The sequence below is a fragment of the Borostomias antarcticus genome, assembly GCF_949987555.1.
Source record: "Borostomias antarcticus genome assembly, chromosome: 33".
Classification (NCBI taxonomy): Eukaryota; Metazoa; Chordata; class Actinopteri; order Stomiiformes; family Stomiidae; genus Borostomias; species Borostomias antarcticus.
The window spans coordinates 3,117,816-3,145,465 of NC_140266.1; the positions used below are offsets into that span (position 1 = coordinate 3,117,816).

Here is a 27,650-nt window from a genome sequence, read left to right on the forward strand (position 1 = left end):
TTGGAGGGTCAGGAAGAAGAAAACACATCTCCAGCGATGGCGACGGCTCTGTGTGTTGTTGTTTTCATTTTGTGCGTGACCGTGGTCCCCCCTCTGTCTGGTGAGTTTCCCCCCTGGGAATCGATCACGAAACAGTAGCATTCATAATATCCTTTGCTTGATAACTGAAAGCTAGAGCTAGATAGAAACTACCGGGTGAGTTCACCGTATTGCTACACGCGGTGGGCAGCAAGTTTGCTAGTTACTAGAAACGAAAGTAGATGGTAATCTAATGGTGCGTTCGTTTATAACTGGGAGGTGGCAAATTGCGACTTGCTACTAGGAATGATTAAATAAAACACCTCATGAACTCGCACTTCCTCGTCGCAAATTCGGATATGTTTCTCAGCTCCCAGTTGCTCGAATGCACTAGATATAACTAGGTAACTGTGATATAATGGTATATAGATATAACTAGGTAACTGTGATATAATGGTATATAGATATAACTAGGTAACTGTGATATAATGGTATATAGCTCGAATGCACACAGGTCGGAGGTAGGTATTTTCCCACTTGCGACTTCCCACCTCCGACCACAAACGAACGCACCATTAGTGTAGCTGCTAAGTTACCACCTCTTATTATGTGATGTACCTCCTTGATATAATATTAGCTAACGTGAGCGTATATCTATTTATAATAGTAGTCTAGTAACTTAAGCAAACATGACATAACAGTAACATCAGCTTAAGGACTAGTAAAGGGAAAAATCATGTTTAGCCCTGTTATAAGGTTACTTATGATCAATTACTTATATACAATGGTTCAGATCAAAACGTTGACAAAACTAGCACTTTTGATAAAGTTGATATATGCTCTACCACTGTTTCATACAATGGATGTGGGTGGGCACCATGAAAAATCATTTAAAAACATGTTAAACACTCGATTTCAAAGACAAGAAGCAACTTTTTGATCTGAACCATTGTATATGATCATAAGTAAACTTAAAACAGGGCTAAACATTATTTCCCCCTTTACAACTCCTTTAATAGGCTACTACAAGCTATTATGCCTGTGACAGGGTTACTAGCTACACGTTATACGTTAGGACATTCGAACATTCATTTTGCCTTGATGATGTCTGACTTCCACACCTTATTTGACATTAGCTAGATTACCTTTAGAGATGAAGTAGTAATCACTTATTCTGACCGTGTATATCTTATCGTGTCACTAGAAAACTTAGTTCCAGCGTTGATTGTAGAAAGAAAGATCATGGCATGATAATATTTAACCCTCCTGTCAACATTATAGTGCTTATTGTACGTTATGTTGACAAAATACGTTTTCAAAAGCTATCATTTTCTCAATGCACATTTCTTTTCCTATTGTTCTCTCTGCAATCTAGCCGGTGAGGACTGTAAAGACTACAGAGATGGCAAATATGAATACCATTTCTCTCAGGACTGTCGGCTCTACTGCTGTGGCTCCTGCACAAACAGATACTGCTGCATGACCTCCTATAAACGCTTTACTGAAGAGGAACAAGACAAGTGCAACAGGTATTGTATGCTGAAACAAATTGACAAAAATCGATTCCCAGACCAGTCTGTTATTTCAGCTTTCATTTGGCTAGTAGTAGTGCAACAATGGTAATCCCCACATTGCAACAGAAGGAGTCTGTGCACAACCCCCCGTTTCCTCTCTAAACCGCACGTCCTGCACATCCTCCCTAATAAGCTGACCATAGCTGCGTCCATAACCATAGCTGCAAGAACATGCGCCATTTTTTGATCATGCATGAAAACAATTTTCTTCCTTCAAAGACCATCCTCACAATTTACTGTATCAATGAGTGTAAAGATCAATCCGTCTGTAAATTGCAGGTTGGCGGCATATTGCTTTGCTGTGTTTTAGCTCTATGTGCCAGAAATCTACAGTATGGGAGAGTTTATTATACTGACATGTGACTTTGACAGCCCTGCACTGCAAGTTAATGTCTCATTAGGCATCAGACTCATTAGGCAGTGGGTCAGATTTGTTCATATTATCACTTTTTGAAAACACCTTGACAAAACGTTCTTGACAATCCATGAATTTTACATCTAGCTAGCTAGCTAGCTCTGTAAGCGTCATTAGGCTATCTGAGGTCACAACACAATCTTCCAGAGCTGCATTCAACCATATTCCCGAACTGTGCAACTTAAATAGAAGCTTTTATTAAATTATGTGGATTTAATGACATATTCCAAACTGCCAAGAAAGCTATGGCCTGAAACTAGTTTTCGTTTTAGCAACATTGAAGCTATTAATAGAGCTTCTGCGGTGATGACTGATAATTTTGTGTTGTCTCTGTCAGCTTTGATTTTCAGGAGCCCCCCACTGTGGCCATTGCTAGCAGCATAGCAGGCGCTGTGCTTGTCATCCTCTTAACCATTTGCTGCTGTGTGTGCCCCTGCTGCTGCCTGTACAAAATGTGCAGAAGACCCACACGTAAGTGCCATTGTCGCTATCATGGTAAATAACAATATGCTAAGTGGGAGTATCTTTGACTATTTATGTGTGTTTCACACCTTAGTATTATCCCAGCCAATTGGTATACTGTAGTGTTGATCTACTGGTAACCCAGCTAGTTGGTATACTGTGTCAATTCTGCTTTGAGCTGATGAAAAGGAACTTGAAGTATTGGTAAGTTCTGCTTTTTCTGTCTGCTCCGGAAATTAAGACATTAGGCTAGAATTACTTGTTGAATGTTGACTAATTTTTCAAAAGAGTACACTTCTCATGGAAATTGTATGGAAAAGTATTATAATCATATGACATACTATTCCATTAAAGTAAAAACAGTCTTTTCTAACCTTCACATATGACGTTTTGCAGTGTTTGCACATGTACACAGGTTTTACATTTTCAATGGCTGATCTATAATGCGTCCATACATCTGAAGCTGAACCTTGTTCTGTATAGAGAGGGGAAATTGTTTCAATTTGATTACAAATAACCAAAAACATCAATTGAAATTATGCACTACATAAATATATGCAACTAGCTGGGAGTATGGATTCAATTGGGATTTTACATTTTAAATTGAACAGAATCCACAGATTAGCCTAAATGTTATCAGGCTCTGTTGTAATGGCAAATATTAGCTAGTTAGCAAATCATAAAGGCTTGCTGAATTTAGCTACAATATCAGCAGCAAGCATAGTAGCATAGCAACTAGATCAAATTATTAACTAAGTATTTAGTAAAATGTCATCATCTCTCTTTTATAGCATTATTAACAATTTACCTAAATCACGATCGCATGTGGTCAAATAATAGTTTGAAGCAGGAAGGAAGCTCTGTCTCAATGTGTTGCTGATGATCATGGGTGTGAAGCATGACCAGTGCATGCATGACGCTGCCTCACCAATAGCAGGAGCCACTCACTCATCCAACATATCAGAAGGACACAGTATTTATTGGCATTAATACATACAACATATAAAGACTGTATGTATGTGGATTCTTCATTCTATACTGTACATATGGATGTATATAGGCCCTGCTCTCCCTCTTTTTATTTCTTACTATACATCTAGTGCTTTTCTTTTTCCAACCTTGCAGTAATTAACATTGCTGAAACACCAAATTTCCAAGACACTTTACACCCCTTTGCAACCCAATATGACTCCCAGAGGATACTTCAGCCCATATGACATTTACCCCTAGTTACTATCCTCCGTCCTCCTCCTCACCACCAACCATCTCAAGTCCCAATCCTCCATTTCAGCTGGTTAATATCTCAAAGCAAGATACGTTTTGGATAACTGGTTTGATTCTTCCAACAAGTTCAGCTCCTTAACAAAACCACAAATAAGGAAGTATACTTTGGATTGTTTGATCAAAGTTGACTTGGTTAAATTGTTTTAGACTCTGTTTGAGAATAAGGCTCCTAAGAACTTTACTCTCCTCACTAGCAAAATGTCTCAACGGGAGAGGGAACAGTTCATTTCCTCACAGATACTGTGTGTGGAGAAAACATTTAGACTAGACACCCATGTTGCATGTTGAGGTTAGACTGCAGATCCCCACCCAGTCTGACTAATAGTTTCCACAGCTACTGGAAGGGAGGAGCTGTCCCAAAACACCCCCGTCATACAGGAAGTGGTCACACACTCCCCCTTTGGAAACTCACTGGTGGAGGAATTCACAAACAAAGAAAAGACCCAGGATCAGGAGGGGTTTATCTTATGTAATTCAATTCCTCACAGTGAGGCATTCTGTAAGGTCTCCTTAGTCATCAATATCTGAACAGTTTGCGAGACAGATGAACAATGCAAATAACACTGATTCATAACAGAGATTTTTTTAAAGATGATTCATTTTGACCACTTTGAAGGCTTACATAAAAAAAATTGACATTCATCATGAATGGCTAGATGGAGAGGACTTCCAAGTTTGACAACATTTTTGCAGAACACACCCTCCATGTTTGTAAGCAGCGTTAAGAACAGATGTCAGGCAGAACTTTATTCCGACAAGTGTAACAGCTTCTCAAGTGGTTTCTATTACTTTCACACACACAACCGTAAACTGCTTGCTCTACCCAGTTGAATTAAAAAATGTATCTTATGAAACTGAGTACGGGTATTTTGTCCTTTCCATTTCTATGGATGGATGAGTGACAACTTCACTGTGTTCACAGCGGTCATAGCAACGACCACCCACACTACGGTGACCACTCAGTACCCCCAGCAGCCAACTGCATCACCCAGCCAAGCCTACCAAGCAGCCCAGTATCCAGCAGCCCAGTATCCAGCCTACCAGCCAGTGCCAGTTCAGACAGGCTATGGGGCCCAGCCCATGCAGCCAGGCTATGGGGGCCAGCCCATGCCCACCGCACCCTACCAGGGTCAGCAATACATGCCAGGACCACCACCACCCTACCAGGAGGCTGGTAGGTATCATTTTCATTACCTGGGGCAATTAACTCTAGGGGGTATTTACTTGGTGCTTCTGATTGTTATAATGAGTCCCAAAGCTTCAATGCCAACTTCATAGTGCAACTACCCAGAACATACATGGTAGTTCTTTAAAGTAACATAGAATATCTAGTCCTATTCGCCTTATTCACCTCAGCTGCCATATTGGTCAGTCTGACGTAATTGGGGGTGCGGATGCGGAAGTGCCCGTTGACTTCAATGTTAAAAGTTCACTGTAAAAACACCACTTCAAGAACCAAAATAGTCAAAATAACAGGATGAATACACTATCGGGGTTACAAACTCATCATTACCAGACTCTGATGGTTTTTCACTGCCGTTGTTTTCGCGTTTGGAAATACATGGAGGTGAATGAGCCATAGTTAGCCGTCAGCTGCATTCAATCCCATGTATTTCCAAATGCGAAAACAACGGCAGTGAAAAACAATCAGAGTCTGGTAATGATGAGTTTGTAACCCTGATAGTGTATTCAGCGTGTTATTTTGACTATTTTGGTTCTTGAAGTGGTGTTTTTACAGTGAACTTTTAACAATGAAGTCAATGGGCACTTCCGCATCCGCACCCCCATTACGTCAGACTGACCTGAGGTGAATACCTGGCAGTGTAATGCAAGACTGACAAGTATATCCAAAACAAAGTTCAAAACAAGTGGGTGTGAAACATGTGTCCCCCACCACTGTTACATGTTGTCATCATGTACAGTTATTGATGAAATTGGTCGCTATCTTGTTGATCGAGCGGACTTCTGCTGCCTTGTCGAAACATGCTACGATAGCACGAATCACTAGCAGATATGTTATAATATATAATATCCTTTTAAGCAAAATAAGTCTCATTTCAGTTTTCTGTAAAATCATGTCATATGTGGGGTCTGGAGCAAATCTAAAGCACTGCCATTCCCTAGGTCCTCACCATGTGACCATTCCCTAGGTCCTCACCATGTGACCAAAACATTCTATTTGCATCTCATTTGAGCGGCTAAGTCAAAATAAACTTGACTCCAAGGTTGCTGCTGCATGTTTGTTAGCCCCTCTCTCCCTCTCGCTCTCTCGCTCTCTCTCTCTCCCTCTCTCCCTCTCTCTCTCTCTCGCTCTCTCTCTCTCTCCCTCTCTCTCGCGCTCTCTCCCTCTCTCTCGCTCTCTCTCTCTCGCTCTCTCTCTGTCTCGCGCTCTCTCTCTCTCTCGCTCTCTCCCTCTCTCTCTCGCTCTCTCTCGCTCTCTCTCTCTCTCGCTCTCTCTCTCTCTGTCTCGCACTCTCTCTCTCTCTCTCTCTCTCTCTCTCTCTCTCTCTCTCTCTCTCTTTGTATTCACACACACATACAATGCACACATTTAACTTTGTACCCTCTCCTTGCAGGAGCCGGAGCTGGGTATGCCCCGGCCCCAGTGGCTTACAGCCAGGCAGCGTTCGCTCCGGGACATTCACCCTACCCCCTCCAGCCTCCTGCCCAGACCGGTCAGCTGCCCCCGCAAACAGCCCAACACTCCGCCCAGCCCGCCTACAACCCAGCCTATATGGAGCCTCAGCCTCCGAAGACAGGCTACTGAACCACAGAGGGGTGGAGGGAGTGTGCTGGAACGTTCACAATGTTAGATAGAAATGCAATGAGTGGAACAGACATATAATATATATATATATATATACACACACAAACACACACATATATACATATATATATAATAAATATTACACACACACACATACATACATACACATACACATTTCCTTGGCGTTCTGTATGAAAGATACAGACCTGCTCCACGCAGTACATTTCTACCTGAGTGTCCTGTAACGTTGCAGCGTCCTGAACAGGCCATGCATCCACCTCCTACAGCGAGATTTATACTGTCTAGACCCCCCCAGTCCTTTCACACGCCACAGAGGAGCCATCCTCTATGAGCGATGCACCACAGAGCTCTATGATATAGATTATAGATGTCATTGCATTGATGCAAACAAAAGAGTGTTCCTTGTATTCTATTTGGATAATAATCCCATGAAAGATTTCAATAAAGGGTCCAGTGTATTCATGCAGACTCAAAAAAGGCAAAACTCTGTTAGGCGTTTTAAAGGACAATGCTCGTTTTTGACAACCTGGACCTTATTTACGACATATTATAAGACGTTTGACTCACCGAGATCACTTTGGTGTAGTTCGGAGGCATGTAGAAGAAATGTAAAATCCAGCGCGAGCCAGTAGATAGATTTTTTAGAAACTGCATTCTCGGTGCCCCCACCACCGCCATGACATGGATATACTGGCTCGCGCTGGATTTTACATTTCTTCTACATGCCTCCGAATTACACCAAAGTGATCTCAGTGAGTCAAACGTCTTATAATATGTCGTAAATAAGGTCCAGGTTGTCAAAAACGAGCATTGTCCTTTAAGTAACTGACCACACACAGCCTTATCCATGGATGATGTCATGATTTTTAGGACCACTCTTTTTTTTGTAAGCTTAATGGCATGGGAATATCAATGCATTAATATGCAACCCAAAGCAGTCAGTGCATTGTATGTTTATGGAAAATGACAGTTAATGCCTGAAACATGCACATGTAGGTTTGTTCACGTTCCTTGTCATTTTTTGCCATCCTGCCTGTCCCAGTTCATGTTCATTTGCTCTGAATCTTTTATTTCATGCATAGCCATAACCGTCTCAAGCCAGTACATTCTCAGGAGGTTGGCTGTAAATGGACAGGTTTTAATAATTTAGTAGATGCTATCCATGATTGAAATGACTCCAACTTCATTCATACATCCAACTGTCTGTGAATTACAGTATGTGTCTAACTTAAAGGAAAGCTACCAGCAGGTGTAGAACTAGAAAGTTGTTGGAAGAAACAATTTGTGCCTTTTTTATGTGGATATTTTTTCATCCAAAAGTTGTAAAATTTGAGATTCCATCTGTCCACGGTGGTTTTGGTCGAGCATTTGAACATGGCCTGGCCATTTAAAACTATAAAATGTAAAACCTTGAACATGCCTTTTTATGTTTTTTCCTCATTAGCTTGCCTACCCATTGGGTGAAGTTGTTACATTAGTTAATCTAAGAAAAGGAGAGAAGTTGGAAGGAAACAGAGATTTTATTTAATATTCAGTAGTGAATATAGCTCGTTTTGGCCCACTTACCCTCCAGCCTCTCTTCTTGGATTTGTGGTTTTGCCATTACCTGTGAAACTGTCCACATATCAAGTCTAGTCTGGGGTGGTCACACTCCACGCATGTCCCTTCAGACGGGGGAACTGCTACTATGATCTCCCTCGTCTGTCTGGGTCCGTCTCCCGCGCCCATTTCAATCTGCCTAAACGCCTCCAGGGGTAACCACTGTTTTTGAAATGCCTTCAGAATCTTTGCTAAAAAAGTGACCTCATCCTTGCTGTCGATGCTACTCTGTTAAGTCTGTTTCAGTAAATGGTGTTTTCTAGGTGTTTGCGTAATCCTAACTTGAGATGTGCTAGTCTATCTTTTAGCATTGGTGCACTTCATTGATGTCTAGGGGAGAAAATGGACTATTCTGCACTGATTTTTACGTTAGGATTTGTCCATCTGTGAATTGTCTGATTTGTCAGTGTTTGGTGATATTTGCACAAATATTGCGTCCAGTGTTGTCTTCAGTTCTTTTGTGTGGATTATATACAAGCCATTTATTTCCTTTTGAACATTGCCACTTGTGTGTTGTACTGTGTTAAATAAAGTACTTGTTCATCACTTGTTTGAAGCACTGATGTTACATTTAATGGACAGACTGGGGTAAAATCTCACAGGGCACATTACGCATAGTAAAAAACTTTTTTACTTAATATTTTAATCCATTATCACCATTAGTCTGACGTTCACATTGGACAGGCATGTGACAAGAGTTAAGCGCCACACTCAACGGTTAAGAAATGTCTTTCAAAGGAGCTCAGCTTCAGTGGATCAGTAGGAACGTGCCATCAGGAGTCAGGGTCCATGTCCATGTCCTCCGTGTCTTCCGCCTCGGGACGACAGATGTCCTCCAGAGCCAGTTCTGACACGGAAGAGAAGAGAGCATAATGTCTTGTTTTCAATACAGAAAGGAGATAGGGGTGGTGCATGACAGGTTACTGCAACAATGCCATGAGCTCAGATGCATAATTATGTTACCTTCCTGTGGGCTGAAAAGACGAGCTCACCTTCGCTCTCTGTGAGGTCGGGTATCTTTCGGAGGGTGTCCCTGACGGCGGGGATGACCTGGTCGTACATGTGAAGGACTGGCCGGCAGTGCTCAGAGAAGCTGGAGTGGTGGAGCAGGAGCCAGTGGAGGAGCATGAGGGACTCCCTCAGCAGCTGTACCCCAGGGGCCGACCACCACGCTGGGGCCTGGGCAACATGGCTCTCGTGGGCCGTCTCCCGTCCCCTGATGTCCAGCCACTGTCTGTGTAGCACCACCACAAGCGTCTGCACCACCTGCCAAAGCACACCCAAGTTCTTCAGACCTGCTTAGGTAAGGTGTATAACTCTGTCCAGTTGTATTTTCAGATCAGTTCCAGATAAAATACTACGCCTGTAGGTAGGAATGACACCTGATTTGGATCGAGATCCTATCATCATGCTTTTGTGGAGACAATGGAACAAAACCGGTCCCTCCTAGCGTAGCTCTTACCTCACTATAGCACTGGCAGTTAGAATTCACAAATGTAACCCATGTAGACAAGGTCTGAGTGAACAGCTTGGTTAAGAAACGCACCACCTGTCAATAGAAAAATGATACAGAGAAGGGTTACATTCTATAAATAGAACAGCACAGCCAGCCATTATTTAGGAAATATTCAGGCAGAGATAATTTGTTGGTATGATATCCAATGATGTACAATCTATATGAACAGCAATGGTTCTCCAACTCATTTAATACTCAACACAAAATTTACCTCCACCTCCAGCACAGACCAATGTCCATCTGTAACCAGCTTGTCTGGTCTGCTGGTTATGTATTGGAATATCTTCAGGAACAGGCACAAGTCTAGTGCAAATGAAGATAAAGATATTCTCTGAGTAAACATTTACAATGTAATCGATCTTTGCATCGTCAGTTGGACTGGGCCTATGCTTATGTTCATCTACATGACTACTACTACTTGAAATCTAACACCAGAATATTAGCTCTGATGTATGAGCCCTTGGAAGGGTATCATTTCACCTGAAATACCGATTAGAAATAGCCTGATATCAGACAGAATTGTCAACTTGTTACTCATTGAATTCAAGAATCTGCAAACTTTTAGTGGGCGGATTTGAACGTCTAGACTAAATTAGAAGTAGAGAAAATGGTACTTCCAAAAGTTGCATTTAATTAACTATATGAATTGGACCAAATGGTGACAGTAGGATCCTCACCTGAGTGTGAGCACAATTTAGTAGCCAACTCATCACTGGAAACTAGGGCGGCCAACAGCGCCAAAGAGAGAGACATGTTTTGGTAGGACGAGTCCAGGGACAAGCAGCGTGTCATGGCCTGACTGGACAGAACACATTCTAACCTGCAGGAGAGGACCACAAACACACACATGCTCGTGAAGGTAGACAAGTCAGTGGCAAAACGTTATTGACGCATCAATAATCTCTTCACATTTTCTGAATAGCATGTCATCAAAGAGATCAATTCGGTTCCTTAAATCCAAGTTGTAGGTTTTGGTGAGCATTTAGCAGAAGGTTCACTTTCCCTACTTGAGCCACACCTGAAAACAGATCAGGTTCACCTGGAAAAGCACTACTTTTTCAACAGTAAATACAAAAAAACACTCCCTTTTCATAACTAACAAAGGCCATGACATGCCTGGACAAATGCCTCTGCTCCACCCTCTCAGCCACCATGTTGAGAGTTGAAAGGCTGGCTGCCACCAGTTCCTCCCTCTGAACAGCCTTGCCGGTAAAGGTGGGGTCGGCCAGCTGCAGCAGTCCCCGGAGCAGCGGATGCTGGATCTGCCGCCGCTCTCCCTGAGCTCCGTCTCTCGGCCTGTCGGAGCTCCCGAGGGCCCTCCCGGTCTCCTTCGGCTGGGTCTCAGACGGGATCGAGGTCGGTTGGAGCCTGTTGGCCCCCCGTGGACACGGCTCCCCCCCGCCACTCTCCCGGGGCTGGTATGACAGGAGTGTGTCGACAGCCTCGGAGCTCTGTGATAGGATGTGGTAGAGTGCTCTTACTGCTGCCATAGCGAACTGCTCCTGGCAGCCTAGGGAATCTTCCACACTGAATGTCATGCTACCCTCGGAGGAGGAGCCAGACACAGAACTCCCTCTGAGGGGGCTATTAATTGAGCCTTCCATAGACTCTAGGCTCTGGCAGAACAGGCTGATGTGGTATTCCATAAGCGGGAGAAGGTGGACAGCTCCGGGGCAGCTCCTGTTGGACGCTGTGTTCGAACCGTTGATGTGAGAGACATGCTCGGGCAAGGCCATCATGTTGAGTCCAGACATGGCCAGACTCTGGAGCTGGCTGAAGCGACTGTGGGTTTTCTCTTTCAGCGCCACCTTGGGTTCTGTGGAAGAGCTGCTGGAACCGGTCGAATGTCCTCTGTTGAATGAGACAAAAAAGTGAACCAAAACCAGAGCAAAGTCATTGAAACATTTCAAACCAGTCCAACTGCAAAGAGAGGGTACAAAGTTAAATGTTTGTATTGTATGTGTGTGTGTGTGTGTGTGTGAATACAGAGAGAGAGAGAGAGAGAGAGAGAGAGAGAGAGAGAGAGAGAGAGAGAGAGAGAGAGAGAGAGAGAGAGAGAGAGAGAGAGAGAGAGAGAGAGAGAGAGAGAGAGAGAGAGAGAGAGAGAGGCTAACAAACATGCAACTGATTATAAATGAACCAGGTGTACTTACTGAGTGAGGTAATTGTTCTGCAGCAGGGTAGGAAGAGCGTCAGGGCCGACGCAGAGGAGATGACACAGGCCCAGGGTGCTGGGGTCCAGGGGGTGCTGCAGCAGCAGACTCAGCAGAACAGACCCTTCACACCATGGGAGAGAAGGGTCAGTGTCTGCATTTCACTACCATAGAACTCATACTATAGCTACACTTTACTCAGGGTAGGGGTACTGTAGGTCTTAGACCAAGGTTTACTGATGCATGTACAATCAACCAATGAGTGACGATACTTGTAAAACTGTATTGTGTTAGGGATGGGCCAGATCAAGCTGCAACGCAAAAAATGTGAGCCAAATTTCTGTGTTTAAATGCTCAGGATATTTCCTACATGAACAGTGATGACTATCATTACATGAGTTTGTAAGTGTAACTTAGTGTTATGTAAAATGCCTGCTTCCTTTGCTTCAAGCAAGTAGCCAACCCATAAATAACAAACTACTGTCGCATAGCGACAAACAATGAGCCCTAGTGATCATGCCAGCTTCCTGGGCAAGTTGACTTTGCAACCTAGCTAGCCATGAATTACTGAATGGTACTGCTCTTTTGCTATGCAAAAGATCAACTGACCAGTTGACAAAATGACTTGCACACAAACTGGTTATGCAAGCTAGCTTTTCCAAATGTATGTAACTTCTATATAGCTACGATGGAAAATTCTGTCTGCCACGTTAAATTCAGCCAGCTTCAATCTCACGGTTCGAGGGTTTGGGTACCTATAAGGTCATAGAACGATGCCCCGTGTTGCTGATCCAATCAACTCAGCATGCATGCAGGTTTTGAACCAGGTATGGTCACACCTCCAAAATTGTTTACAAAAAAAATTACAACCTGGTGTCCACCCAACACCAATTATAGTAATTATAATTGCTGTAGCAGAGCCAAACAGCATTCAAAAAGACTGGTTTTCACAGAGGAGCCCAATTACCCAATTATCAGAGCAATATATAGCAATACTTATATGCTTAAAATCTTATGAAAATTACATTTAAGCCACTTAGCAGACACTATTATCCAGAGTAACTTACATTTGTCTAGAGTAAATGAACGGACTGTACATCCCAGTCATCGTCAGTAAAGTCATCTATAAGAAATAGTGCCATTAACAGTCATGTAAGGGGTTGGTTGGGGGTGGGGGGTTTGGGTCAGTGGGTACGAACCCAGGTCAGGGCAAGGGAAATCGTACATGCAGCTTAAAGTGTTATTGGACAGCATTCCTCAGTCGTGGATAAAGTAAAAAACCTAGAGTATATGTCAAATTCACCTGGATGATGATGATGATGATGTCGACCTGTATGCTCAAAAGCATCTGGGTGACTTGCCGCCTTGCAGTCACCATGTCTGCCGTTTGACAGCTTCCTTCCCTCTTAACACAAAAAAAGGTTATGTTTAAAGCGATGCCAAATTAAATGTCATCCCCTTGGGGGACTTTAACATCTGAAAGCATTTGCCGTTGCTGAGCTTTTCCACTTCAGAGGTCTGGTATTCAGTCACTAAAGTGGATGAAAGGAATATGAGCACACCGTCTCTAAGGCGCTTCTTTCCACTGCCTTCAACTGGTGTCGATCTTGAGGGCAGCTGGGCCGCAAACGTTTCCTTGGTGATGAAGGCACTGCCTCCAGGAGAGGTGGAGCTGTTCCCGCTCCCAAGATGCACTGGTGCGGCAGAACAAAGCATTCGGGGGCTGAAAGAGGGTGACAAGAACAGAAAGACTTGGAAAAAGATCATGCCCTCCATCCGGCGTCCTTAAGCCTCCAAACATTTGATGCGGAGGGTAGCCTTGATACTAACCTGTTTTTTGGGACAGGGGAAGCGACTGCCTTATGTGCCCGCTCGGAGTTTTGAAGCTTGGTTTTCATTTCGTTCATCTCTGCCTCCTTGAAGTGCAGCTCTGATTGTAAGGACTGAACCTGTGCAAAGACAAACCAATAAGTCAGACATTAAAGATTATTTTCCAGTTTTAGAGCTCTGGTGAAGGGCATCCGGTTGAAACATTTGCATTATTTGTTTGGCACATGAACAAAATAAAACTGAAATTGAGAAGAGTCAATGTTATAACATTAAAACGTATGTTATGTGAGATATTGGCACAAAGGCTATCACAGCAGAGATTGACTGCTACCTTCTTAGCGAGCTCTTTCTCTTTTTCACTCTGCACATGGGCCTTCTCCTGCTCCAGGAGGAGCTGCGCTCGTCTCTGCTGCTCCTTCTCCTGCTGGGCCCCTCGCAGGGAGTCTCGTAACACACTGATCTCTCCGTTCTTCATCAGGATCTCCTCCTCTACCTCTTTCAGCTCCACAATCAGACAAAAATACATCAATCTGAATTTTGTACATAAGCCTAATATCCCACATACAGTAGGCTTACATGTGGTTTCTCAATTAATTTAAAGGAGACAGTTACACCTGTGCATATTCAGGTCAGTCCTACCTTTTTCTTCAGTTCTGCTTGTTGTGCCTCCAATTGGCTGTAGTCTTTGTTCGCCTTTGACTGCAGTCCATTACCTACAAAAAAAGTGAAATATGTCAGGAGGATAAGTTTGTCACGTCCGAAGCTATAGCCTAGTGAATGGACACACTAATGTGTACGATTTAAAATGTTGAATTTCCTGATTTCATTTTCAGTTTGGTGTACATATTTTTATTCATTCGTTTGGGTTGATGAATAAAGCCGTTGTTTACATCAATGATAAAGGATAATGTTGAGTATCATTTAGGTTGCAAGCCTACGTCCCAACTGTATCTGTAGATCCAAACTACTACACCTTCAAGTGAATGGTGAAACTTACCAAAGCCATCTTTATATGAAAATCCAGGAGCGTCCGTGTAACTGCTGTGACCAGCAGGCTTGTCTCTGTTTTGATTAATCCAGTCAGAGGTCTTTCTACTCCCCGATAGTGGTTTGCTCAGCTCCCCTGGTCCAGAGCATCTCAGAGTTTCTTTAGAGCTTCCGGCACCCCCCATTACAGCCTGAGAAGCAATAATATCTATCTCATTCAAGTCATCTTGGGTGAAGTCGTCGTCATCTCCAAAGGGGTCATTAAAAGCGACATCCTGGTTCGACCCTCTGTGTCGTTTATTTGGTGGGTAATCCATTGCTGTGGTCAGAGGAGATACCTGGTTAGACAGTGGGATACCTGGTTAGACAGTGGGATACCTGGTTAGACAGTGGGATACCTGGTTAGACAGTGGAAGGGGAGGATAGCCCTAATACCTCCTGGTTAGACAGTGGAAGGGGAGGCTAGCCCTAATACCTCCTGGTTAGACAGTGGAAGGGGAGGCTAGCCCTAGTACCTCCTGGTTAGACAGTGGAAGGGGAGGATAGCCCTAATACCTCCTGGTTAGACAGTGGAAGGGGAGGATAGCCCTAATACCTCCTGGTTAGACAGTGGAAGGGGAGGATAGCCCTAATACCTCCTGGTTAGACAGTGGAAGGGGAGGATAGCCCTAATACCTCCTGGTTAGACAGTGGAAGGGGAGGATAGCCCTAATACCTCCTTGGGAGTCTTTTAAAACAAGCCACCAGGCCAGTGACTCGGGTGGCAAAGACACACATCAGGGCCAAGGCAAAATCATCCTGCAACAATAAAGTTAGTCTTTATCTAACATGCTCAATAGCTCAGCTAAATAGTGAGCTAGTCCTAGCTGATGATTAGATAGCTAGCAACATCAAACACAAGCTCATATAGTTAGTTGACCAACACGATTAACTTAAGCAGATCAACTGTACATCAGAATAACAAGACACATAAACTATAGCTAAGCATAGAGTAGCCTACTTGCCTAGGAACCTCCTGTTAAAGTTAGCACTTGCTAGCCAGCTATAGCCACCATATTATAACAACGTTATGTTCGTTGGCAAAGTAGGCACACCACAAAAGGAACCCGTCTTTCGAATCAAGCCTGTGATATTTGTCACGGCTGCATGACGTAAATCTGTGAAACAGGTTAAACGTGCTCGTAGCACAAGGTTAACAAAACAATCTCACCTGCAATGAACTTCTATCCGCTCATCCGCTCAGTTCCAATGTTGAGCATCAGCCAATCACGACGTAGATAGAAGTTCTACGGTGGCCTCGGCGTCACTGGAGAGCCTGTTTTCTATTCGGTTGGTTTCCGGTCTAGAGCCCACTGGTATCCGGAAAGATTAAATATCGGATCGAGCTGCCTAGTCTCGCTAATCGCTACGAATAAGAATAAAACATGGACATACCGAACGAAGTAGCCTATTGCAGAATATGTTCTTGCCGCACCGCATCGTAGGTTTATGGGTAGACCTGTTTTTGGACGGTATCCGCATAGACCGGAAACCACAACTGCAAAGCAAATAGGTCTCAAGCTAGTTTCCGGCCTGGTAAAAGGGACAAAATATATCTCTGCATTCTGTGGATCGATCAGCGTGCCAATAAATAGTTTCTTTCTGTGGCAATATGAAGGAAATTGTTGAATAAAACTGCCAGTGAGTTCATCAAAGTGAAGTAGGCACGCATTTAATGAACTAGCTATATACTGAGAACCTATAAGGCGGTGCATACAGTTGTGCAAGAAGACACATGCTCCTTATTGTGTAGAAACATAAGACAGTTCAGAATGTTGCATGATATACGTTGCCAAAAAGTAACATTTATTTACTTATATATATATAATATTTATTATTTATTGGTAAGGTTGAAATGTTCTGATTATTTTGTATTAAATATCGAATAATACATTGAGTTTTTTAAGGTGTGGGCTACATTAATGATGTTTGAGGGACTAGGACCACTCCACATGCTCGTCGAAGTATCTACAAACATCTTTTTGCCACTGCTTTCTAAGAGGAGCTATGTTTATCAGTATACTGTAACTTTTATTCCTGTATTCTATTTGTCCTGCTTTTTGTTTAAATGTCTATAATGACTTGCTTTTTTGTTTTAATGCTTTTAATTTGTCCTGCCTTTTGTTTTAAATGTCTTTAATGTCTTGCTTTTTGTTTTAATGCTTTTAATGTCTCATGTAAAGCACCTTGAATTGCCCTGTGGCTGAAATGTGCTATATAAATAAACTTGCCTTGCAAACTTCAGAATGTCAAGTTTGTAGGTAACGAGTGAACCTTGTGTGGAGTGGCCCTAGAGTAGAGTCCCCCAAACGTCATTAATGTACATCCAATGTAAATCTATTCTTAAGCCCGTATCCAATAAGAGCCCAGCTAGTAGGAGGGATATCCTTCATAGCGGTAGTACCACCAATTCGTCCGTCGGTGTGTCAGTAACATTACCAGCTAAAATTATTGTTTTAGTATTAGTCCTGTACCAGGGTGTGTGGTAGTCTTGGCCTTGTAAAGTCTCTGGAGTCTATATTGAGATATAAGAAGCACATTTGTGTTATGGAACTAGATAAAATGGACGAGAACGATTGGAAATACCATGGGGAGGGCAACAAAAGCCTGGTGGTTTCTCATGTTCAGGTGAGTTGAGTTTGCTAGCTAACTAGATAGCCTAGCAAGCTGTTCGTTTTGGTTGAATGGTGTGAATTTGCGTCACGTTCCCATGATATCTATCAGGGCGGCTGGACAGCTGTTACTTTCAATTGATATCTCTGCGACGCTAAATTACAAAGTAAAGTCAAAATATTTTAGTCGGCTAACTCAGTTAGATAGCTGACAAATGGCTCTTTCTGGGGAAACCATGTAGGCTAGAAGTCCATTGCGCTAAAACTGTATAGACGATATTGTTAGTTAAAATAAGCGGCAACCCGGTGCACCGCGGGCGTTCCCAAGAAAGTTAAACGAGTGTCACTTGTCAAATCTTCGTTGCACGGCATCATTGGCTATAGGTTAGCTATCTTAGCTATCTAGCTAGCACTACCATTTATCCAAAGTCGTCATTGACTAACACTGTGTGTGATCTTGACTGTAAATCTGAATTAAAAGTGGAGGGATCGTAAAAGGACTGAGGGTTTAAGAGTGACTGGACCTGCTTGTAGCCCAATGCACCTTGTGAAGACCAACATGCTGCTCCCTAGCCACCTAACCTTAGTTTGTTCCCAGGCCAGCCTTTATTTTCTTGCCTGAAGTTATTATTAACTCATCCATCTGCCTGATAAAGATAGCTCGGTTATGCACAAATACAATATGAATCGTGGCCAGCTAGATCACGTTACCCACCCTGAACGAGACTTGGCTGGGATTATCACGTGGAGTCACCAGAAATATCCTAGCAAACTTTTAATTGAAATGCTATCTAGGCAGCTAGGGCTGGCAATCTTGTGCAATCGCATGACTGTACTGATGTCTAAGACATTTCTTCTATTCATCTAGCACCCCAGAGTTCTTCGTCTACTCAAGTATTCAGCAGAGGACTCTGAAAACTCACACCAGGTACGAATTGCAAAGTGTGTCTGTCCTTGTGTGTAAAGTGTATTATAGCAAATGTCTTGCTCTGATTCTCTTGCCCCCCCAACCCCCCTTTGCTGTACTACTTTGACTTGAACTTTTGCTCTCCTTCACTTTCAGACAACCGAGCAGGCCTTCAGACAAATTCAGAACATTGTTGACTTCAGTAAAAATATCATGAGCCCACTGCTTGGTGAAAAGTTTGTCCACGGTGGGGTAAGACACGCTCTTATCAGTGACGTGAGGGCTTTCCTCTATATTGATCTGAAATATTCAACCTATGCTTTGTGATGTAGAAATACTGCGTTATGACCAGACAAGTGCTGAAATGCAGATCTGACATCGCCCTATCATTGTTTTCTTCAATGGTTGTTGTCTTGTCATGATGTGTCATCACTCCGTATTGTTCTGCTTGATTGGAATGCAACTTACTACATTCATGTCATCGTCTCTTACAGGAAGTTGTCAAGTTACCACTAGACTTTGTGAGACAGTTGTCTTTAAAGGTTCAACAAGAGAGGCCAGGTAAATGTTTTCTTTATCAGACTGAGTGATGTTTTTATGAATGAGATGCATCCTCTTACAGTAATGTGAACATTGTACAGACTAAGCACTGTTTTGAAATGTAGTTTGTTTACAACTTAAAGTACACAACAGCGGTAAAGAACATGGAATACCAGGTCCTACACATTGTATAGTCTGTTTTTCAATTTGTTTTGCTATTAAGAAAACTAAAAGATGCTCATGTTAGTAAAAACTAGAAATGGTGCTTAGAGAGCATACTGTAGACCTCCACCCCTGAAAGCAGTCTGTGGCTCTTTGCGCAAGCATGTGCATGAGAGCAGGACATGTTTGGTATTGCTGCATTTGTGAGGTCAAGAGCTTTATGCCGGTCCAAACCCTGTGTCTCTGTGACCTTCCCACGCCGTAATATGGCAGGTTCAAGTCCCACCGTTGACAATAAATGGACAAGCCAGTGTCCAAAAAATGAATGGAAGTGAATGTGCAGCCATTTTCTTTTAATTTGCGGATCTGACCCGTGATTCAGATCTGCTCCAAAATGTAATGGGTTCTGAGTTGGTCTATGCTACACCCCTCAAAGTTTCATGAAAATCGGACTAGTCGCTTTTGCGTAATCCTGCTAACAAAACAATAAATAAACAAATAAATAAACCAGTAAACACGACACCAAAACATTACCTCTCGCCTGCGCTGTCGCTAGGGCGGAGGTAATAAAATGTCTTATTCATTGCCTGCATACAAAGTCTCTGACACTTGGTTTTCTTGTCTGGCTAGAGTCGCGCTGTGATAAAGTGATGGACACCTATAGTGGATGTGCGTTGTGCCTCCCTAACCTCACCCAACCCTCATCCCGCTGCTGCAGTGAACACAGACCTCCCCTCTGCATAGAGATAAAGGTAATTACCATTTTAAGGGTTGTTTGTTTTGCACCAACTATAGGTAAAAATCCTAAATAGTTGCTTATCTATTACAACACTATTTCCAATCCTGTCAGTGGCCAGTGTTTAGGGACTTGAATTTGACGTATTGAGTGAGTGATTACCTCTGGTAAATAATCTAAATGGAAGTTCTCTAATAGTCTAGCGTAGATTTTGATGGGCTGCCTCTCAAATACTACTGCAACTTAGTTGCTGATACCTATGTCATTATTGGACAGAGCTTTAATTGAAAATTCATTTTACTTCAGGAGTCTTGCAATCTGTCTAAGAAGCAAGCATCTGGGTGACTCAGTTTGGAATTTTGTCACATGATAGTGTTAAGAGATAAGTAGGGGGATCTGATAATCTTGAAAAGAGTCGTTTGTTGAAATGGATAAACTTGTCCTCTGGCTATTTGGAACATTTTGTGGTCATGCAGTAACATTAGTCATTCATTATTTTTGCAGCCCAAATGTGGATTTCTACCATTCTCTAGGCATGTTACAAAAGACGTAAAAACCAAGGTGTGCCGATTCTGTATGCATCAACATTTTAAGGTACGTTTCAAATTAAGCAAATATAAATGTATTCAGTGCTGTCTCTTAATTTCAATGTTTATTAGACATTACATAAAAACTCTTGGTTTTAATGCCACTTTCAACATATCATTTGATCAGAGTGAAGAATAGCCGAATTAGGGGCATATTAAAGGAAATTATCTACCAAGTATTTGGTCCAAGAGTGCGTTGTGCCCCCTGGTGGTCTCAATGGGTCGTGTGTTCACCAAGGTGCAACACCCTGAACAATTTAGATGCATGATTGCTCTTCTGTATAACCAGTTTCCGTCTGTGCATTCCACATCACAATAAACTGCTCTGCTTTTAAATGCATACCAACATTACTGACCTACCCATCTCTCTCATCAGGTGGCCAATGGAAAGTGGAAACGGCAGAGCCGGTATTGTCCACTGGATCTGTTCTCAGGGTAAGCATAGTTCAGTCTATAGACCAATTCCACTGTGTACAAGCAATGCTCATGCGTGCACTTTCTGGTGGCAGAAAAGAACACTGACACCATTACGACAGCTGTTACGACAGTTATGACAGTATTTTTTTATGACTCGGCTAACATTAGCTTGCTAGCTACAAGGTCATCACAAGAGGTGTGCGCACACTGGTAATGTAAACATGACCTGTAAATTGGTCTATAGGCAGACATCACCAGCAGTTTGACCTTTATGATGTAGTAGGGCATGGCACTAGCAGAAACATGGATGGAGCTAATCCCATGGATTTGTGTTTTTGTCCCCAAGAAGTGGAGTAAAGTTGTCTTTCAAGACAAAGACACTAACCCTCCATGTTTGTTTTTAGGAACAAACAGAGAATGTACCTTGCCATGAAACACTTGATAGAAGAGCCACAGAATAACTTCAAGATCTTCAAGGTAAGTCTCTTTTTGTTCTCTCTGCTTTTCAGTCAATACCCTGTAGCGGACAGATCCAGGGGTGTGGTTTTCTGGAGACAGAATAGGACATTGCTTCCGTCTGTCCAGGGGTGTGGTTTTCTGGAGACAGAATAGGACATTGCTTCCGTCTGTCCAGGGGTGTGGTTTTCTGGAGACAGAATAGGACATTGCTTCCGTCTGTTCGTCCACACAGGGAGGAGAGTTGATATACAGCTGTAAGGACGACGCGGACGTGTTTGAAGACCTCAACGAGCTCGTCCAGCACCTACGGCCCTACTTCCTCCACAGCTGTGGCGGTGGCCTGATCAATGGCCACCAGTCCAACAAGGCGGTTCTGAATGAGTTAATCCAGGCGATTGTCAGCGCCCTACTCAGCAGCTGGGAGACCGGTTGCTCCGGGGAGTCCAGGAAGCTGCACCTGCCTGAGGGGCGGGCTGTATGCGAGGCCAGCCTACTGCACAGAGACCTGCACCGCAACGGTAAGGCCCGATTCAGTCGACGCAAACAACGCAAGCTACGTCGTGAACGCAAGCTCCAACATGACTCGATAGCTTGCGTTGTGTTTTGTTTTGTGGAAACGCAAGGGATTGCACCATCGCTTGCGTCAAGTGACAAATTTCGGCATGACACACGCAAGGACGCAACGAGACCTTGCGCTTGCGAAGTTTGCACTTATGTAGTTTGCGTCGACTATGAATCCGGCCTAAGACACAGGCAGTAGGCGTCATGCTGCACTCTCATGTCACACCACAGCCTTACTTTCTCCATACCTTTCCCAATATTGCCGGCATCCATTAGTCTCTGGCCCGGAGTGTAAAAGGATTCATTTGGAAATGTGGTGTTTCTCATATCCTCCCATTTTTGTGTCAGGTAACCACTGTTTACCCAAAGACTGTGTCCTGGCGAAAGTCCTCCAGACTCAGATGCTGGATGGGTTAGACATCGAGGGCATCCATCTGTTATTCAAACGTGTGGAGCAGCACCTGCAGGAGTTCCCGAAAGAAAGGTTTGTGAACCAGTATAGTTCGCTGATAGAACTGTTTTCCTGGAATCTAACGGTGATTTATGAGTGTGTGTATTTCAGACTTGAAATGTATTTACTGTACATAACATTAAATGTGTAATAACCTTAATGTACCACTAGATGGTGTTTCTGCTCAGTGAAACCAAAGCCTGCTGCAATGGTCGTTTTGTTTTTCAGCCCAAATCTTAATGAGTTTCGTTCTTTCTCTAGAAGCAGACTACAAATAGACGGGCCATACAACGAGAGCTTCTTAGAGAAAGTGCAGAGTTGTCCATCAGAGGACGATGGCTCCATAGAATATGCAGTCAGCAAGGTGAGATACCTGTTTCCATCCAAGATGAGGAACACTTAGGAAAATGTATGTCATTCCAGGCAATAGTAAACCAGTGTGATTAGGAATCATGTATTCTCTCTCCAGACTCTGAATATTATGTTGAATCGCTGCCCTCCGCATACTTCATAAGAAACTGCCACTTCCTGCCCCAGATGGTTTTCAGAGGGCGGGTCTAGGGGTTAAAATCGAAAGAGGCAGGTCGCGGCAGCAATGAGAACCAAGTATTTCAAACACAATCAGGTCTTTCAGTAACTTGATAGAACGCAAACATGTAGCAGTGCACGGTACAGAATATAGTCTTCCAATTGCATGATGTAACGTTAAGCTCATGTTAATGTTTCAATGCAGGTGTGTAATGTTATTGTGGAGCGCTGTGATTCGTGATGTTTATTGGGTCTGGCAGAGAGACATTGGCCCAGGTTAGATGGGCGGGGCCAGGTGGGGCGAGAGCAAAGAAAAGCTGAATCCCAAATCGCGCACTTAGGCGAAAGTGCAGAGCACTCGCGGCCTTGTGGCCTTACATGCGCGTTCCCGCTAAGGGCTCAGGGTAGTTCCAAAACGGAATCGCTAGGTCCACAAGTGCGCCACGCCGCCATTTTGCGCACTGTAACCGCACTTACCAAAAGTCCGCAATTTCACGGACTTAGGAGCAGAAAATACCCACAGTCCACCACGTCTCGTGACAGTGCTTGAGTGCATCCGAGTCATGATCCGAGTGCATCACACATAAATGATGACATTTGCAGATAACACAACATTTATCTTGAAATCCACATGCTGCAAACATATCCCACCCAACCTAATATTTTAATTATTATTAAATTAAAACAGACGTCAATCGGTCAATTTGCAGAGCTGAGGGGAGCGTCAGAGCAGCCTCTGCGTCGGAGGAACGCGGCAGCCAATGAAAACGAAGTGGGAGGGGCATTGAGCGAAACTGGGAGTGCTGTCCCATTTAATTCACGGCCCTGCACCCTCTGGCCCTTCCAGCTGACGTCAATTAAGTGCTCAGGCCTCAGGCCACAAGTGCGAGGGGCCGCAAGTGCGGTTTGCGCACTCAGATTGGGATTCAGCTAAAGAGAAATTCTTGACTGATTGGTGTCACCTGGATTCCGGCACCACCAATCAATTGCCAGCATTCGAAAACCTTTTTTTAACATGAAGGGTCCCACACCCATAGAGAGATCTGCAACATGCAGTAACATAGCATAGCTTACGTAGTGTATCACCATAAGAACTCTCATGGGGGCCTCGTTAAGACTAAGAATCATGTAAAAAATCACACACACACACACACACACACACACACAAACAATCACTGTTTTTCCTCCCCCCAGGTTCACCAGTACAGAGTTGCCATGACAGCCAAGGACTGCTCCATTATGATCGCCCTGGCCCCCTGCAGTGAAGACGATGACGACGGGTGAGTGGTTGGTCATTGGTCAATGGTAAATGGACTGCACTTACAGTATATAGAGCTTTACAGTATATAGAGCTTTACAGTGGCCTCTAATTCACCCACTCACACACATTCACACAACAATGGCAGCAGCTGCCATGCAAGGCACTAGCCTACTCATTGGGAGCAATTTGGGGTTCAGTGTCTTGCCCAAGGACACTTCGACATGTGGACAGGAGGAGGCGGGATTCGAACCGCCGACCCTATGAACCTACGCCGACCTCCAGCGTTAGCTTCTCTACACTAGTGTAGAAGATCTCATTGGTCAACTAGTGTACGCTACGCCTAGTCATCATTACCCAGAACGTTTACTCAAACCCTAGCAAGTTTCCTAGCATGGGGTGGCGGCTATCTACAGAGGTCTACTTCTAAAGAGGTTTCTGATGCTATGTTTGGTAATAAGATGTCACTCATACATTTGAATGGTGAAGTAATGATACCTATTTCTTCCGATTCCAGGTTGGAGCAGAACCTGGACATTCACCCTACAAAGCCTAGATTCACATACTCTGTGTCCATCCTGGACCTGGATCCCAAACCCTATGAGAACATACCTCACCAGTACAAGCTTGACTCCAAGATAGTCAACTACTACCTGAGGAGCACCCAGTCTAAACCTGACCTGCCGGCCCAAAGCCTCTACATGGGTCTGGACAGAGAAGACTGCACATTGGTGTTCCATCCTGTATGAACCACTCTGTCATGGGATCCAGTCCCTCTTAATTCCTTCTCCTCAGGAAGTGAACGAAAGGGGGAAAAAAACTAGGATCTCACTCCCAACAGTGATCAGAAGTGAACAACTTCTACAATTCTAGTTTTTGGAATTAACATACTTCCTGAATTGACGGATTTGAAGAGGAACACACCCCCCCAACTCTGATCACTCCCCTGCCTTCCATGAGAACGCTGCTATTATGCGTTGGGGTTAAAAAAAAAAATGCAAAGATTGAACAGAAACATATCCTTAACTTTTTTTGTCTTTTTACTCTTCAAAGATATACGCCATATTTTATGAACTGAAATGAATGTAGGTGGGACTGCAGTTCTTGTGGGTGGTTGAGGCTGAATCTTGTGGCACATAAGGCCTTGTCCCAAATCAACAAAAACCCATGTTTTACCCCCTATGCACTTGTGGAAATTTGAGGGGATTTGGTTTGTGTAAGCCATGTGGTAGTAGCTCCAACTTGCCCTATGATTGCCTGGTTGCAATTGCTACCCTATTGTTTACACTCGCATGTGCACACGAGATGGGGCTTAGAGGTTGATTTGGGCCCGGGCGTTCTTCTCCTCCCCTGGGTTTCCCGAAGCACAGTTTGCCTTCGTCTGTGAGGCAAAGGAGGGAGACCAGGGGAGGAATGGTGTGGCGCTGTAGCGGTCCGAGCCCAGTGCTGCTGCTACAGAGTCGGGCAGCACCGGTGGGGTGTAGGCTACTCAATGTGCCAAAAGTGGCTTGTGGAGTGTTTTAGCTAGCACATTTTTTTCCTGCACATCGACATTTCAGAAGTGGTGTGTAGCTTCGTGGAAGGGTGAGGGGCTGGAATGGAAAATAACCCAAAAGCCTTTCTCATAGTGTGGGCTCCGAATGTCTGTCCTGCTCGAGAGTTGCTGAAATGAGGATATACAGTATGAGGCATTGATACTTGTCCTGTTACATGGGTTGCCTTTAATTGAAAGGCCTCATACTTGGTGACCAGTTCTGTTGCAGTCGGAGGGCCGTGGCATACAGTATTGTCTGATAACTTAGTGGTGGAGCGGGCAGATCAAACCACTTACCTGAATAACTTGTGTAAGAATGCATTAACACTCAAACAAAATCACAAGCACTGTGATACCTAAGAGATGTAATACTTGTGCGCGCGCGTGTGTGTATATAGATGAAGACTATTTCCGAATACAAATTGGACACTGCTGTCTAGCATTTTGTATTTAAATTATTTATTTTTTTAGATCTTGACTAATGACATTTACACACATGTATACATATAAATGTAATTATAGAATGTGTACAGATGGCATTAACATATTTCTAAATGGGTGATTGTAAAGAGGTGTTTATACTGAATAAAATAATGACAAAGATGGGAAATTCCTTTATATAACATACTAACTTTAATAGCTATCCAGTTTATCACACAGTTTTGATGATGCTTTCGATTGAGGCCTCGACTCCAGCGACTCGCAGCAGACTTTGGAACATGACTGATGTTGACAAACCATGAAAAGGCAAAATCTCACCATTTTCAGGCATTTTTGTCACCAGTTCTATCTTGGGTGTGATTTCTCCCTCCACGGTCACCTCGATGTCCCAGTGTATCATCAGGGCACACCTGTAGGAATCAGCATGGTCAGGAACTATTGTGACACATTGGTTAGAAATCAGAAAACGAAGGTTGGCTTGCGCTCCAAACTTCATCAGAATGAATGGTGCATGCAAGCCAACATGTAGGCTACTACAGGCTTAACAATCAGTATTGCACAATGTGTTCATTCAAATATTTAGATAAGCGACAAATAATTCTAGATTTTCAGTCAATCTGCAGCTGAGTTGGACGTTACCCAGGAAGTTGCGGATTCTGGATGAGCATCATATTTGACTTGCAGCCCCCAGGAAGACTGACCACGTTTGGATATTTAGCCTGCAAAACAACAACAACAAACAAGATAATAGGTTAATCTGAGCCAAATTTAGATTCCTGTAATTTGTTTCCTAAACATTTAACACAATATTTTGAAAGGCTTATGTACACATTAAGTTTGAAAGCAAAGCCAAAGTGATCCACGATGGTATACTACAGAATATTCCATTCAGAAAAGTGACCAGCCTCTATTCTGTGGCTCTGGTCTTTCATATTCCACGTCCCTCATCAGTGTTACAAACTTGTAACGCTGATGAAGGTCATAGTACCGAAACGTCTATTGTGAATAAACCTTATTGCGAGTAGAAAGTGTGCGGGAAACTTTTCTTTATTAGTTGATCCACCTCGGTGGACCTTTTATTCCACGCACCTGTCCCAGCATTAGATGTGCAACGTTTTCAAGTTTGTTTTACATTCCATGTCCCCCCAGACTATTACTCCAGACGGTGCAACCTAGCCATTAGTACCTCTATACTTCCATTGTCTAGTCCACTGGGAAAGGTAGTTACCCCCTGGGATTGAAAATGTCCATCAACACAGTTATTATGGTGCCATGGAGACCATGTGGTTGTTACACCGTCTGAGTTCTGCGCCTGTTTGACTGAAGTCAGAATTAAACTAAAGAGTTGTGCAGCCATGGTACTTGCTAATACGCTGGACATGAACATCAGAACACAAGAAGCTTGTCGATATATTGGAACATCCGTTGTGTGTGTGCGCGTGATGACATGCAGCGCGTCCCGTCGAGGCGAGTGGGGAGCTCTACCAGACTCTGCAGCTGTACATTCCAGCAGCACAAGCTACAGTCACACCCATCACGTGACAACATAGCAGGGGAGACTCTCCGCACCCAAATAAACCCACCACGACAGCGGCCCTGCTGGGAGTGGAGAATGATCTCCAGGCAGAGACCGGTAAAGCTAGGGGTGATTTCCCAGAGGCTTGGTACTGTAATGGGGCGGCACGTAGCTTGGGAGGTACATATGTATGATGGCTGGCTGGGGATTGCAATGTCCCCGGTTCAATCCCATGCTGAAGAACAGATGCTCTGTAGTCAGGGTCCCTGACCACTG

At 43.6% G+C, this 27,650-nt stretch overlaps 4 protein-coding genes across 5 annotated transcripts in view; 2 read left to right on the forward strand and 2 right to left on the reverse strand.

Moving 5' to 3' along the window:
- On the forward strand, window positions 1–8,641 carry shisa10.1 (shisa family member 10, tandem duplicate 1). The gene is made up of 5 exons (XM_084460667.1): window positions 1–100; window positions 1,394–1,547; window positions 2,345–2,478; window positions 4,676–4,927; window positions 6,330–8,641. The coding sequence occupies exons 1-5, from the start codon at window positions 37–39 to the stop codon at window positions 6,518–6,520; spliced, it is 795 nt and encodes a 264-aa protein (XP_084316793.1). The 5' UTR covers window positions 1–36; the 3' UTR covers window positions 6,521–8,641.
- Window positions 8,642–8,913: 272 nt separating this feature from the next.
- atrip (ATR interacting protein) lies at window positions 8,914–14,943 on the reverse strand (the record flags this gene model as incomplete). Its single annotated transcript, XM_084460714.1, has 14 exons — window positions 8,914–8,987; window positions 9,133–9,406; window positions 9,603–9,689; window positions 9,868–9,959; window positions 10,334–10,476; window positions 10,664–10,674; window positions 10,757–11,507; window positions 11,810–11,933; window positions 13,113–13,214; window positions 13,372–13,532; window positions 13,640–13,758; window positions 13,971–14,141; window positions 14,279–14,352; window positions 14,637–14,943. The coding sequence occupies 14 exons, from the start codon at window positions 14,941–14,943 to the stop codon at window positions 8,914–8,916; spliced, it is 2,490 nt and encodes an 829-aa protein (XP_084316840.1).
- Window positions 14,944–17,116: 2,173 nt separating this feature from the next.
- ippk (inositol 1,3,4,5,6-pentakisphosphate 2-kinase) lies at window positions 17,117–25,993 on the forward strand. Of its 2 annotated transcripts, none has more exons than XM_084460611.1 (13): window positions 17,117–17,293; window positions 18,146–18,205; window positions 18,341–18,436; window positions 18,679–18,745; window positions 19,517–19,638; window positions 20,127–20,216; window positions 20,586–20,644; window positions 21,031–21,103; window positions 21,318–21,603; window positions 21,995–22,130; window positions 22,359–22,461; window positions 23,820–23,905; window positions 24,401–25,993. In XM_084460611.1, the coding sequence occupies exons 1-13, from the start codon at window positions 17,213–17,215 to the stop codon at window positions 24,630–24,632; spliced, it is 1,491 nt and encodes a 496-aa protein (XP_084316737.1). In that variant the 5' UTR covers window positions 17,117–17,212; the 3' UTR covers window positions 24,633–25,993. The 2 variants fall into 2 exon arrangements, with proteins under 2 accessions (XP_084316737.1, XP_084316738.1); XM_084460612.1 differs by having other exon boundaries at window positions 23,820–23,930; window positions 24,401–24,531.
- The window catches only part of cenpp (centromere protein P), a gene marked incomplete at both ends in the record, with an annotated part of 43,499 nt that continues 41,044 nt past the window's right edge, over window positions 25,196–27,650 (reverse strand). Inside the window, 3 exons of the mRNA XM_084460716.1 lie at window positions 25,196–25,335; window positions 26,129–26,268; window positions 26,498–26,577. Coding sequence (XP_084316842.1) covers window positions 25,196–25,335; window positions 26,129–26,268; window positions 26,498–26,577 — 360 coding nt within the window. The remainder of the gene's footprint in view (window positions 25,336–26,128; window positions 26,269–26,497; window positions 26,578–27,650) is intronic.